General features: G+C 35.0%; 3 protein-coding genes across 7 annotated transcripts; 2 read left to right on the top strand and 1 right to left on the bottom strand.

Annotated features, from left to right (window-relative positions):
* Positions 1–1,792: 1,792 nt before the first annotated feature.
* Positions 1,793–5,803, top strand: LOC118754539 (transcription factor 25-like). 3 transcript variants are annotated; one of them, XM_036489412.1, is made up of 10 exons: positions 1,793–1,946; positions 2,019–2,237; positions 2,650–2,835; positions 3,112–3,299; positions 3,365–3,687; positions 3,754–4,161; positions 4,221–4,362; positions 4,438–4,761; positions 4,838–5,094; positions 5,162–5,803. In XM_036489412.1, exons 2-10 carry the CDS (start codon positions 2,088–2,090, stop codon positions 5,338–5,340), a joined length of 2,157 nt encoding a protein of 718 aa, XP_036345305.1. In that variant the 5' UTR covers positions 1,793–1,946; positions 2,019–2,087; the 3' UTR covers positions 5,341–5,803. The 3 variants fall into 3 exon arrangements, with proteins under 3 accessions (XP_036345305.1, XP_036345306.1, XP_036345307.1); XM_036489413.1 differs by having other exon boundaries at positions 2,005–2,237; XM_036489414.1 differs by lacking the exon at positions 2,650–2,835.
* Positions 5,804–7,131: 1,328 nt separating this feature from the next.
* Positions 7,132–10,238, bottom strand: LOC118754542 (actin-related protein 3). The gene is made up of 8 exons (XM_036489418.1): positions 10,040–10,238; positions 9,687–9,867; positions 9,345–9,551; positions 9,177–9,284; positions 8,103–8,394; positions 7,793–8,037; positions 7,646–7,729; positions 7,132–7,574 (listed from the first exon to the last, which is right to left on the bottom strand). Exons 1-8 carry the CDS (start codon positions 10,081–10,083, stop codon positions 7,479–7,481), a joined length of 1,257 nt encoding a protein of 418 aa, XP_036345311.1. The 5' UTR covers positions 10,084–10,238; the 3' UTR covers positions 7,132–7,478.
* Positions 10,239–10,629: 391 nt separating this feature from the next.
* On the top strand, positions 10,630–13,562 carry LOC118754541 (syntaxin-7-like). 3 transcript variants are annotated; one of them, XM_036489416.1, is made up of 8 exons: positions 10,630–10,964; positions 11,019–11,043; positions 11,133–11,323; positions 11,383–11,452; positions 11,510–11,654; positions 12,877–13,137; positions 13,205–13,360; positions 13,445–13,562. In XM_036489416.1, the coding sequence occupies exons 3-8, from the start codon at positions 11,182–11,184 to the stop codon at positions 13,538–13,540; spliced, it is 870 nt and encodes a 289-aa protein (XP_036345309.1). In that variant the 5' UTR covers positions 10,630–10,964; positions 11,019–11,043; positions 11,133–11,181; the 3' UTR covers positions 13,541–13,562. The 3 variants fall into 3 exon arrangements, with proteins under 3 accessions (XP_036345309.1, XP_036345310.1, XP_036345308.1); XM_036489417.1 differs by having other exon boundaries at positions 11,019–11,115; positions 11,165–11,323; XM_036489415.1 differs by having other exon boundaries at positions 11,019–11,323.
* Positions 13,563–14,039: the final 477 nt, after the last annotated feature.

The following is a 14,039-nucleotide window of genomic DNA, read 5'->3' as shown; positions in this document are numbered from 1 at the left end:
ATCTTACACCCAGATCTACTATAAAATTAGTTGTAGGCATCAGTTGTTACCGGTAATTGAAATAATTCTTTTATCTCAAGAGTTTGTTTTGAAATAAAATTTTAATCGATGATACATAATTTTAACTGATAGTGTTTTATAAATGCTGTAGATATTTACGCTTTGTGTAACTTATTAGGGATATAAATTCATATTAATACGCGAATGTTGTACCACGTTTTATGTTTTATAACACATGTTTTTAAGGAAACGACATCACTGCAACCGACCTGTCCATTTCAAGATAAACAATATAAGATATATAATATAATATTATATTATATATCCGTGGATATAATTATAAGATAATTTGTCAATGTTTAGAATGGCAGAGATGTTATATACAGAGAAGCTGCGGCCGGGAAATTTTATTTTCTGTAATAGAGCAGAAACGCGCCAGAAGTTCACCACCTTAAATTTTTAGCATAGATTGCTTTAGAAGTCCACCACTTTTTAATAGTGTGACCTCAGAGCCGCGCAAAATTAACAGAAACTTTGATTTATACGGTTTGTTTATAGCATGAACCATATTTTTATACAAAAAATAACAAAAAATATAGCTTGCAAAACCTTGTGAATATTAAAAAAAAAAAACAAAGAGTGAGCGTATGTAACCACTTTTTATATTAAATTCCATGGAACAGGTGGCAATGGGATAAGGTGTACATTCTATTAAATATCGTTTGAAATTCATAAAAATACAAACCTAGCCAAAAAAGAACAGCCGCGGGCATATGCATTTGTTTACGAAAAAATGCATGTAGGTACCTATATGTACAAACATTTTTACACGTTTGTCTCTTTGTGTGTTTATAATTTTTTAATGAAGAATTTACAAATTGTTGACCAAAATATGGGTTACAAAATCTTCGTAAATTTAGATTTATTAATTGTTAGACATCTGCATTTTTTATGAAAATAACATTTTCCAAAATTTTTGTCAGAAAATTTTGTGTAATACAGAAAAAAGGGGTCCCATAAAATTCAATGAAAGAGCCATTAAAATAACTATCAAAAGTCATTTCGTTGTGAACACTAACGAAATACAAAATTTTGACAATCAAACGCTAATCACAGCTGATGAAACAACACCACCTTATATAAATTCGCCTTGGTTAAAAATTTAAGCTGGGTGGTGAACTTCTAGCGCGTTTCTGCTCTATTACAAAATAAAATTTCCCGGCCTATTGCAGCTTCTCTGTATTTATCGTTCTCTGCGACAGCAAACGTCAATGAAAGGGCAACGAAAATGGTATTATTACACCCGATTTACATGATTCGAGTACTTGAATCAAGTCTTGATCATTCTCTTTTGTGTTTTCTATTTGCTTTTACACATTTCAATTCTGTTGAACTCAAGTTTTTGGTTCTTTAAATGGGAAGCAACGAAAATGCCAAAAGCAAAGCAAGAAAGTTGAAACGACTTGACGGAACAGGCGCATGTGTACTCGTCCCTTTTCTTCTCCCCACCTCTTCCACTTGCGAGCAGAATTGAATTCAATACTTGAACTGTGTAAAAGCAGTCTTATGGGATGAAATATCGGTTAGGGACCAAATGCACTACCGGAAGTATAGGGGGAGAGCCCGTGTTTATCACCCTGTACTTCCGGTAGTGCATTCCAGAAAAATTTCCAGCAAGTTTGACGTTTTTGTACTTCCGGTAGTGCATTCCAATGATTTCCGGTAGTTCATCCCAGAAAAATTTCCAGCAAGTTTGACGTTTTTTTTTGCCCCTTCATTCGCGCTGTTTTTGACATTTCTTTCACGTAATTTTCCATTCTTTTTTTGTTTTTTGTCAGGAAACGATTTATTGGAGAATATTGATTTTTATCTAAGCTCCCGAAATCAAAACACTAAAATTTGGTATCCATTGTTTGCTAGCATACAAGCGACGAGTTGCGTCCAAAGTAAGTGAACTAATTAAACTTTTAATAATTTTGATAAATACGTATGCAAACAACTGAGGCTAAACAAAATAGGCCAAGTCAAATGTGAAGACGTCATCGTGGTGTGAATAGCAGTTATTGAAGCAGTTCAAGTTCTCGAAGATGTCTTCTCGTGCTCTAAAGAAACTGCAAGGTGGCACCGAAAAGAATTCAATAATTGACGCTAAAGATGACATCGATGATGACCAACTAAGCGACGATGATGATGAATTGGATACAGCTCGCGGAAAACATTTAAATCCTTTTGACCTGGTGAGTAGATTCACAAACAGTTATTTAATAAGGCCTTGATCATTATTTATGCAAGAAAGAGATTTCATTTTCCAACTCTCCTAATGGGGAATAATGGCCAAGCATGCATACAGACAATTGACATCAATTTCCAATAGCCACTAATGCTAGTCAAAAGCAACGGAAAACGTTGCCACAAATAGGGAGAGGGTGACTTTTAATAGGGGTTACTACATGCATACATGCATTTATACATACATACATATTCACAAATTCATTTGACCTAAGTGGTATCGCGTTAGTTTCATCGAATCAAATCATGAATCGAATGAAATAAACTTTTTTGTCATCCTATATCTTTCGCTTCCTTGCATATCATTTACACAAACTTTCGAATACAACAAAAAAAAAATTGCCACCTTCGTCGCACCAGTTGAATCAGCAAAGTCTCTCCGAGAGCGAAGTGAAGGAGGATGACAACGAAACCGAGCATGCATCAACGGCGGCAAATCTGCCAAGTGGAACTGGTGGAAAAGGTGCAGCCAAACAAAAGAAGAAAAAGAAGCGCAAGAAGAAAACAAAGTATACCGGCAACCACATCAGCAGCGAGGATAATGAGGTGAGTGGAATTTTTGAATGAGTGAAAGCCATTAATAGTGTGGGTGGAGTATTGGTTGGCCGGGAAAGTAAACTGTTTTGTTGTGCAACGTGTGCAAAGCGGGTTTGGACTGGGTCAAATAATTCAGTGAGTGTGCTCAAATGTTGGTAGTAAGGTACATATGTACTTTTGTTGTTGCAGGCTATATGTATGTTGAATATACCTATAAAGTTCTGAAAAGAATTTTGCATAAAAAAGAATTTCGCAACCGAATAAATTTTCTTTAAATTTTACCAGCTCACTGACAAATATCTAAGCGATATCGATTCCCTTATCGGGAAGGTACATAACGCCACAAATCAAAATCAAAAGCTCAATCCGCCGCGCATAGAGATCGATAAATCATTACTGACAGTCGAATTGAAACACTTGAATCCACAAAATGAATTGCGCCGTACGTTTGGCAAAAGAGTCGTTAAAATTGAGTGAGTATTCAGCATCAACGATTCGCATTCGAAATTTGATGGTTTTGTTTCTTTCTTGATCAAAGGAATAAACGGGGTCGTCAAAAGTTGACACTTAAAACCACATACATGGTAACTGCCAAGGAATCATGGCCGCCGATAACCAAGAACATCATAACAATGAAGCCAGTGCAGCTGCCAGAGCAATTGGCAGGTAGCAGCAGCAGTACCAACAATTTCCGTCAGTCGGGAAAAATTCAATGGTTTGCTTTCGAGCACAGCCAATACTATCAGAGCGTGCAGAATTTGTTTTTACAAGCAGTTGAACGTACTGATTCCGATTTCTTTATCAGTTTGATAAGACGATGTCCCTATCACGTCGATTCTCTAATACAGCTAAGCGAATTGTGTAAGTTCATTGGGCACTTATACATATTATTTGCTATTTGTGATTTTAATTTTTTCTGGTTAACAGGCAAAATCACGGAGAATTACAGCTTAGCAGCCGAACTTATTGAGCGCGCCGTACTTGTGCTAGAGTCATCATTGCATCCGAGCTTTAGCTTGACGTCGGGTAACTGTCGTCTGGATTACCGCCGTCAAGAAAATAGGTCATTCTTTATTACGCTATTTAAGCATGCTCAGTACTTGGAAGCACGCGCTTGTTGTCGCACTGCATTCGAGCTTTCCAAATTGATACTGAGCTTAAATCCGGAAGTAGATCCCTTGGCCATTGTGCTGATCATTGATTATTATGCGTTGCGCAGCAAACAGTATGCATGGCTTATTAAATTTTATGAAGAATATGATGCCGTGCGTAATCTATCCCAATTGCCAAATATGGCGTACTCTTATGCCTTGGCATTGTTTTGCCAAATGGGAGGTGAGTGTTACTTTAATGCTAAGGAAAGGTTATTCTTCTATTAAATATCCAAATTGTAGAATGTGAAAAGTCGGATAAGGCTTTGCAGTATGCACTCTTAATGTTTCCCGGTGTATTGCGCCCTCTGCTGGATGAGCTATCTGTTCAGACTGACAAGCGTGTACAAGCTTCGTCGTATTTTAACAACTCTATATCTGGCAGGTAAGTTTATGCTAAAGAAACAATGCTGTATTTTGAATACGCCCTAAATCATATTATTTATCTTCGCAATTACAGTCAATCTCCCTCGCTACATCAACTGGTGTCGTTGTACATTTGCCGTGCTAAAGTTGTTTGGCGACAAAATAACATGCTGCCTTGGTTGGAACGCAATGTCAATTTGGTTTTGGATCTAGTAGATCAAAAGGATGAAGTCATTACCGATTATAATCAGAAACGTGCTGTGCGTTATGTATCGCCACCACGTCCCATATTGCGTCATGTGATACTTTCTGATTACAAGGAGAAAGTGCCTCTAGCGCCGTTCCTTGCCAAGGAGAAGGATCCATTAATGATGTACGATCCATTGCCACCAGTGGACTCAGTCAATTGCTATGAGCGGTATATACAAAACGAAAATATTTAAAATATGTTTGACAAATTTAATCCCGCTTAATTTATTTATATTTAAATGTAGAAAATCCTCCTCCAGTAGCCCAACAACAGGACCAAATCGATCGGTTTTTATGTTCTTTGAATCACTAATGCCGTCATTTAACTTAAATAATCGCGGTGGTGAACAGCAACCAAATGCTGCTGTCGAAGCTGGGGTAGCACGAGCAAACGCTCTGCCTGCACCACCAGTCAATGCGGCTCACGACGATGATGAAGTAGCGCAAGTGGATCGTCATCTTCAAGCTTTAAATGCAAATTTAGAAAACGCTGCAGCCGAAGGTAAGGGCGTGCGAGCGTCTATTTTTTTCTTTTTATCAAACATTTTAGTAAATTAATTGATTTTTAGATGCTGCTGGTGACACCGAAGGCGGTGCCTCGTATCGTGAACTCACACAATCGCTGACAAACATTGTGGATGCCATGCGTGATTTTCTTCAGAATTTTCGTATTGTGGAACCCATGCAGACTGCTGATGGCGAGGACAATGGCAGCTCAGAAGAAGACACTAGTGATTACCTTAATTGAATCAACGCGCTGAACAGTTTCTTCTTTAAATCAATTCCTTTGTGTCAAAGAGGCCAATTCAATTTTTGATTTCGACCAAAAATATTTCTCAAATTCTATTAATCATCTTTTCAAGCGAAGAACAATTCTTTAGAACACAGAACAAACGACCGTCGAAATAAAATATCCATTCGGAACTTGCTTTACATACATATACATAAACATAGAAATCTAATTCCAAATTTGTTAAAAAAAGAATAAGCGAAATCTGCTTTTTATAAATACATGCATATTTACATTATGAATCTAGAGGATATAAAATTTTAATAGTAAAAGGAACGAAAAAGAAGTAAAAAACTGGATGTGGTTGATTTTTTGCTTGATAAGTAAACACACAAATAAGTATATACCAAGGCACACAGACCTTTATATACATGCATACTTGCATAAATTATTGTCTTTTCAAAATGTATTTACATAAATAGAAAAATAAATGAATTATTGTTAAAAAATATATCATCAAAACTATAAACTCGCAAAAAATATGCGTTCTTTTATCTCAACGTCTTCACCACCAATTTATTAGACTGTTACGCTTTCAAAAAATATTTACATACACCTATATTTGAGGTACATTTCATCTTTGCGATAAAAATTAAGGAGATTTATGATATACATAAACGCGAAAACTTGAAAGTATATAAAATTTCTATCAAATAAATACTGGTATCCAAACAAAGCATGTTTTATTTAGAAATTATTTTTCAAATCTTTAATAATGTGTGCTTCAGTTTCGTTCGGTTTGTGAGCTCGGATGTTTGACGGCCGAACCGACCAAACTTTGCCAGCCAAAACAAAATAAGCGTTTGCCTACTATTTTGCATAGGCCTAGGGCATCTGATCAGTTGTTTATTTTTACAGGGATGTATATTAATAAGGTAATTGGTTTGTTTTATTTATTGGACTCTGCTTTTATTATATGCATGTTTTATTAAACTTTATTCTTTTAACACCTCGTTTCTCAAATTTCACTTAACAGAGGCAGACAAATAAATTTAAAATTGTTGCAAAAATTACTTGGCTTTCGTGTGGTGTATTTGCTTAAGATTACGTTCGAAGTTTAAGAAAGGTTAGGTTAGAGCTAAGTGTATGAAAAATTTGCAACAATACTAGACACTGATAGATTTCTTGAAGCCTTGTTTAGCAAACCAGTGAGTGTGCAACAGTGTTTGTATATGTATGCGTGTCGTTGAGAGTCTCTGTTTAAAGGCAGCTCCTTCTCAGATGGTACTTCAAAGCCTTTTCTCCAGAATTATTTCTTTATAAAAATTGATGAAACGAACATTTTGTTTTTTAATTATATTCACATTGATTTTATTGAATTCTCATAAAGAATCACATTCTCCGCACAATAATTTGTCTGTGCAATCGCACGTTTTATTCATCGTTTCAATTTAATTGTAATTGGCCAAAATGTTAAATAGTTAGGTATATACTTTTTTGCTATACTGTCTCACTTTAATTACTGAACATAAAAAAGAAATTTACATTAATAATAGAGATATAGTATATTAGAAGCGCGTAAATAGAGTTTGCATAAGTAATGCAATCGGTTGATAATGTTACAAAAAACAATTAGAATACATACTTATATTATGTTATACCTCAGTGAAAATTTGCTATCACTCACTACTGCATCACTTACAACAAGCTTTGCATCGTAAATGCCTACATATGGTTGTATGGTATATGTGTGTATAAAAATGCCAACCCTGCAATAAAAGCGTTGACAACATTTAAAATAATTACTTCTTTGCCGCTATAATAAGCATAATAAGACTCTTTAATTATAATACCAAAAAAAAAAATGCAAATTTATCATTAGTTATTGACTTTAAATATAACATAAAACGACTGACATTATAACTTAGCAGCTTAACATAGGTAAATTTTGTTATACATATTAAGAAAACAAGCGTCTTTCAACAAAAGTTATGTGTGCGTTACGCCATCTTGTATCTGTTTTTGTTTGATATCTGTTTCCGCACATGACTTGAACTATTTCTACTATTGCATACAACAAAATTTAAAAGGAATTGAAATTGAGTGATAGGTAGAGGTGAAAAACAATTCTGTGTGCACAGTGTGGTGGTATATGATTATGTCATGGTGCCAAAAACAGGATTGTGGCGACAAATTCCCGGTCCATATTCCTCATAGGCGGCCTTTGTGTGGCACACTTGATAAAACTCAGGCTGGGAGAAAGAAAAAAAATGTAATTTGGTCAAAAGTAATCTAACGATAAATTAGCAATTAATGAAAATACCGTGGATGCCAACATGCTGCCTCCAAACCACACGGCATATCGCTGCATATGATGTGTAATGACTTGTACATCAATTGGTTTTGGCTACAGCGGTAAAATATAATATTAACATAATAATTTTATACAATTCTTCAAACCAACACATACCTTAATGCGGCCTTCTGATAAGTTTTCGCTGATCCGTAGACGAGTATCAACTGATCGTTTGATGTCACGTTGCAAACGACGACCGAAATCTTTAAACATAGTCGAACCGCCACTCAAAACTATATTATTGTAAAGAGGTCGTCGTACATCAATCGGACAATTCTGTATTACGTTGTCTACGATTTCCGATAGTGGAATGGTGAAATCGGGGTTTGAAAATTCAGGATGGAAGAAAATCTCAGGTCCTAAAAACATAAATACGTATGCATACAAATCTCTTTTACCCAAGAAACGTTAAATGACAACTTACCTAAGAAGCGTTCGTAGCCTACATCAACACTGAATGGTTGCTTGGTCACCGCATTAGTACCTGTATAGTTGCGTATCCATTTGCCCGGCTCCGTGTCATATTTGGCAAATTCTTTGGCGATGTCTGGACAAATATAGCAGTGCTTCTCTTTGATTGCTTTGGCAGTTTCTAAACTTTGCTCTGGCGGTATGCCAACTTCACGTTCACGCAATAAACTTTGTATGAATGAGGTTATATTGCGGCCGGCAATGGGTATATGTTTGATGCAAGATCCAATTACGTAGCCTTCGGCCTAATAAATATATAACCAACAGTTATTTATTAATAAAAATATACGTACACTCAGTTGCATAATTTTAGGACCGCCACTTATTACCAAGTTTTGACTATTTATTTTCATATTTTTTAATTTCAATTATTTTCAAATAAAAATATAGTTAATTCTATAACAAACACCAAAGTTGTACAAATTCAGCGAATTTTCACCAAAATTTTACACTTTTTTTTTTTAATTTTTGGAAGTTTTGCGTATGCAGTTTTATAGCACATGCAATTTTATTATAATGAAGTGTGAGTTTCATGTGGCTACAAAATACCGTTAATTTTTGGCAATTTTTTTGTTGATGGTGTTTTTCATTTTCTTCCATATAAAAAGATTTTCGAACATACATATTTGAAGAAAATGAGTGATATCGTCAACAACGCTGAAAATTCGGTGAATTTTTATAATTTTTGTACAAAGTTTGGAATATGGATTAGTATGGTGTTTGTTAAAGAATGAACTAAGTTTTTATAAGAAAATAACTGAAATTAAATAATATGAAAATAAATAGTCAAAACTTGTTAATATATGGCGGTTTTAAAATTATGCAACTGTGTAAAAACATCCAAATCAAAAAAAAATATATATATACATATATATGTAATTGTTTGCAACGCTTTTCTATGCAAACAAAATCCATATAAACACCAAACTGGGTTGATGGCTTAATCAATATGTATTTTTCCAGATAAGATAAGCCACAACAAATAGTATATTTCAGCAGCATTATTCAACTATTTTCAAATACATACCACGGGTATAACGTGTGTTACACCATCGCCGCTATCTACAACAATGCCTGTTAGTGTGCGGCCTTCCACCGGTCTGGCAGCCCAACTGGCGGCCAAGGCAAGCACAGCCTAAAATAAAGAAAAACTATTCATATACGCGCGCCAACATTGAATATGCAATTCACGAACCTGCACAGCTATGTAGAGACCAGGAACATTAAATGTTTCAAACATAATCTCAGCGGTATATTCGCGATTTTCTGGCGTATTCAGTGGCGGTTCAGTTAGAAGGAAGTGATGGTCTTCGGGTTCGGCGCGCAGATACTTAAAAATACACTGCTCAAGAAAACGTTCCATCAAGTCCCAGTCTTCCACCAATCCATGACGTACCGGGTACTAAAAGTATATTAAATTTTTTTTAAATTTATGTTGTTCTCCATTAAATCCTTTTATGTTATCTTGTATTGTTCGATTAGTCATCATTAGTCACTGCATTACTAAATCAATTTACTCTATTAGCTTTATACTTGCCTTCACCGAATAGCCAGTAGCATCGAATGCTTCATCGCCAATAAAGAAATCCAAATCTTCGACACCTTTTGTAATACGTCGCGTATTGGTGTCACCCACTCGTGCCGTCTCCTTAATGGCAATTGCTGAGGGAATGATGAATTGTGGTTCTTTGTTGCCCGCATAGCCCAATTTTGTATAGCTGTAAATTGGCAAATAACTCAAAAATATTTTCTTTCTAATAAGGTGCATTCTTGGTGCATAGTTTTGCAGGTTACTCTGCAATAGTGGGGGCCGCTTGTACACCAACACGTACACACAGTGATCAATGAACCAGCGACCTCCTTTTCTACAGCGAATCTTCGCTCACTCACCCTGTGCCAACATCGATCACACAAGCCGGTAGACGTCCTGCCATTATGCTGATGCTCTAATATATAATATTAACACTTTCCGAAAGATTTTTAACAAGTTTTACAAGCTAACGCATTAATCTAATAGTAAAATTTACGTTTTTTCAACCACACCTTTCTTGTTCAACGCACTCAATTTTCTTTTATCGAGAAAAGAAAAAAAATCTGTGGCATTTCGTGCGTCACTTTGACAGTTGAAAACAAAGAGAGAGATAAATTCGCGAGGGAGAGCATTGCCATTTCTAAAAAGCAAATTAATACCCAAGAAAACCAGTTTTTAAATAGTGGGATTAATGACGTTAATGCCTTTTGATTCCGTGTGTTTTGGCAATAAATCTGTAGCTATTTGATTCTGAGGTGCTTTCACAATCTTTCCTACATATATTTGCAGCAAAAATATACATAAACTTACATACAGATATAAGTATCGTATCAGGCAAATAACCAAATTAATCAAACCTTCTTTTCTTCAAAAAAACATGTCGAAATAAAACGTCTTAAGGGGAAATGGCATCTCTGGCTAAAATTGACAGTACGCAGTTGACCAATTTTTTTGCAAAACAAGTAAAAAAGATTTGTCATCTGGGAAAAATTGAAAAAGTGCACTAATTATTAAAAGCTGTTGAAAATTGTAATAAATGTAAAAATACAAAAAGCAAAATCACCAAGAAGCCCGTACTGCAAAACTGTTTGTGCTAATCAATAAGTTGAATCGTTTTTGACGTCGATTAAGGGAAAGTTGGTAGGAAAAAGAAAAGGCCAAAAAGCATTAGCGCAGTGCCAGCAGTTGTGTGACACCAAACAAGCAAATATACATTGAAAATTAGCGACGTAACTGGTAATAGGGGAGAACTCAGCCAATAATCGAATTTTGAAACAAAGAAAGGTGTGTAAATAGGCCGAATAAAGTGCGTTCTTAGTTAATACATTCTTTAAATAGCTGTACCAGTCGACATCAACGAGCAGTGAGTGTAGTCTTCGAGGACGAGGGCAAACTTTGCTCTACCACTCCCTTCTTTTAGTCAAAATCTGCATAGGTACCTATATATTTCAGTTTGTTGGTGATCAACCAATAATCAACCACAGTGTCTACCTACGAGAGCATGGATCTGCAGCATATGGAGAATGGCATCAGTGGCGGTGGCCATGGTGCTGGAGTAGGGCCCACGGGCGGCTTCAGTGAAAATGATTTCCAACGTCTTGCGCAAACCATCGCGACAAGCATACAAAAAATTTTACAAAATGGTAAGCTTCATTGTTTAATAAAAATGCGTCATACCTATAAAAAAAATTGCCATTTGCAGTGTCCACTATGCAACGCATGGTTAACCAGTTCAATACGCCACAGGATTCGCCTGATTTGAAGAAACAGCTGTAAGACGATTACTTGACATTGTATGCCCACAATATGTATATGTATTTTCTTTTCAGACATCAAATAATGACCTATACGCATCAATTGGTTTCGGACACAAATAATCAATTGAAAGAGGTGGATAAGTGCAAGGAACGTCATTTGAAAATACAACGCGATCGGCTGGTAGATGAGTTCACCGCTGCTTTAACCGCATTTCAGGTAAGCATTCCACTCAAAATATGATTATAAATATTTAGTAGGTTTTCCTCAAAAGTACAAAGTAGGACCTTTCTTTTGATCAACATATCAAAATTTATCTTTGAAAAATAAGAAAAAATCGTTAGACTACCCACTAAACATAACATAATTTAAAAACAATTAATGCAGCATAAAATAAGTTATATTCTTCATTAAAAAATTGAATTCGCTACAAAAAACATTAAACTTTGTTATGCTGTAAGAAACAGAAATGTAAAATGGGGACTTTCTATATTAGGGTAACGATAAATAAGTATGCATGAAAAATAAAATCTGCTTCGATTGCTTTTATTAACCGACTTAACAAAAAGGAGAAGGTTATCAATTTGTCGGAATATTTTATTTTTATGTACATATGTATGTTCCGCATAACTTTGGACCACGTTAACTGATTTCTATATTAAATTTTTTTTTAAAGGAAATGTTTTACCTCACAGGTGGTCCCATACTAATTTAGTTTAAATGCGATCATTGGATTATGAAGAAATTGACGATAGTCCTAAATTTTTATATGAGCATTGAAGTCGGTTTTGTTTTTCGCTTAAAAATTACATGTTTTCATTTTCATTTCATTATATGATTTCTTATCATTTTTTTTTTTTGTAGCCATTACTCATTCGCTATCTGTTTTAGAGTGATCCTATGGTATCTTTATTGTGTCTTTTGTTGTTTGCGTTCTAATACTTTGACTAATAAATTAATTCATTACTTTGAGATATTACAAAATGTACCGGACTTTGGCATTGTGCATTTTAACAGATTTTTTTTTGTTGCAAAACCCAGTGAATCGTTGTAAGCAACTATTTTCTTATTAGTATAATGCAATCAAGTGATCCTTAGCCACCTCAAAATATAAAACCAGTCATTTGGTGGCTAAGGTCCAGGTATGATGATTTTTTAGGTGTATTCCAAAACGTCAAAATATAAAAAGCATCAGTCTTTTTTATTTCTAAACGGCACAAGAAGTAAACAACTAACATCTAATCGTGGTTGCGCACATTTAACATAACAATCTACTGATTCTTTGCATTTTGACGTTTTGGAATGCACCCTTTAATTACATGAAATATTAAACCTCGTCCGAGGTCTCGCCTTTAAGCTTTACTTTTAAAATCACTATTAAAAAATTAATTTTTTTTGTTTAAATTTTATAATCATGTAATTTCAATTTCAACTTTCTAAGGCCGTTCAACGCAAAACAGTCGATATCGAGAAAAATGCTGTTCGACAAGCGCGTGCGCACAGTTACAACATTAGCAAACCACCGGGCACGAACAACAGCAGTGGCAGTGGTGGTACCAGTGGCAGCAACAATAGTGGCTCCTTCTTCGAGGATAACTTTTTCAGTCGCAGATCAAATCAATCACAACAACAAACACAAATGCAAGAAGAAATCGATTTACAAGCGCTTGAAGAACAGGAACGTCAAATACGTGAACTGGAGGTAAATCAAAAAAAAAGAGTTTATTCAACGAAAAATTAAATCCTAACAAACATTTATTATGCTACAGGAAAATATAGTTGGTGTGAATGAAATCTACAAGAAGCTCGGCGCCATGGTGTACGAACAAGGTCTAACTGTTGATTCGATTGAATCGTCCGTGGAGCAGACAAGTGTGTTTGTGTCACAGGGTGCTGATAATCTGCGTAAAGCCAGTTCATATAAAGTGAGTGGATTATTTGCGCTTAAGTAGAAATATTCTCTTTATTAATCTCGTTCATAAATGATTCGACTCTGTTTCTCGTTTTAGAATCAAGTGCGTAGGAAGAAGCTTATTTTGGTTGGCATCCTTTCAGTGGTATTATTCATTATCATAATGATTCTTGTATTCGAATTCAAACAATAATTATTGCGTGCATTAGAAAGTATTTTTTTGATGGCAATGTTTTTTCTTCGCATTCATCCATATGTTGCTGCTAAGTTGTACAGTTTTATGTAGTCTGCGAAGTTCAATCGCAATACTGAGGTGGTATATTCAATTGTTGAGGTGATATTTGAAAGCAAGCACTTTTTAAAAAGTTCTAAAACAATAAAATTTTATGATGGCTTATTAAAACAGAAATGTAAGTGATAAAAATACATGCCCATTGTTAGTTCGCCATCTGTGCAAAATATGAATAATATATGTTCTCCGGTTTAGAAATGGGTTGGGATTCTTATTTTGCATATCGACCCTTTTGCGCAAAATTATCGTATGTTACAAAAACCAAATTTTACCTGAAAATGTTTTTTGTATTTTTTCTCTACATTCTAGTTTCTTAGCCCATATGATAATTTCGCACACAAGAAATAAATACATATAAAACTTACAGTCAATTTTTGGGGTAGCTGTTGGGATTCAAGCC

This window comes from Rhagoletis pomonella, unplaced genomic scaffold, assembly GCF_013731165.1.
Source record: "Rhagoletis pomonella isolate Grant_MI unplaced genomic scaffold, Rhpom_1.0 Rhpom_scaffold_04100, whole genome shotgun sequence".
Classification (NCBI taxonomy): domain Eukaryota; kingdom Metazoa; phylum Arthropoda; class Insecta; order Diptera; family Tephritidae; genus Rhagoletis; species Rhagoletis pomonella.
Note: the sequence above shows the minus strand (reverse complement) of the source record. Positions and strands in the feature narration are given on the sequence as shown.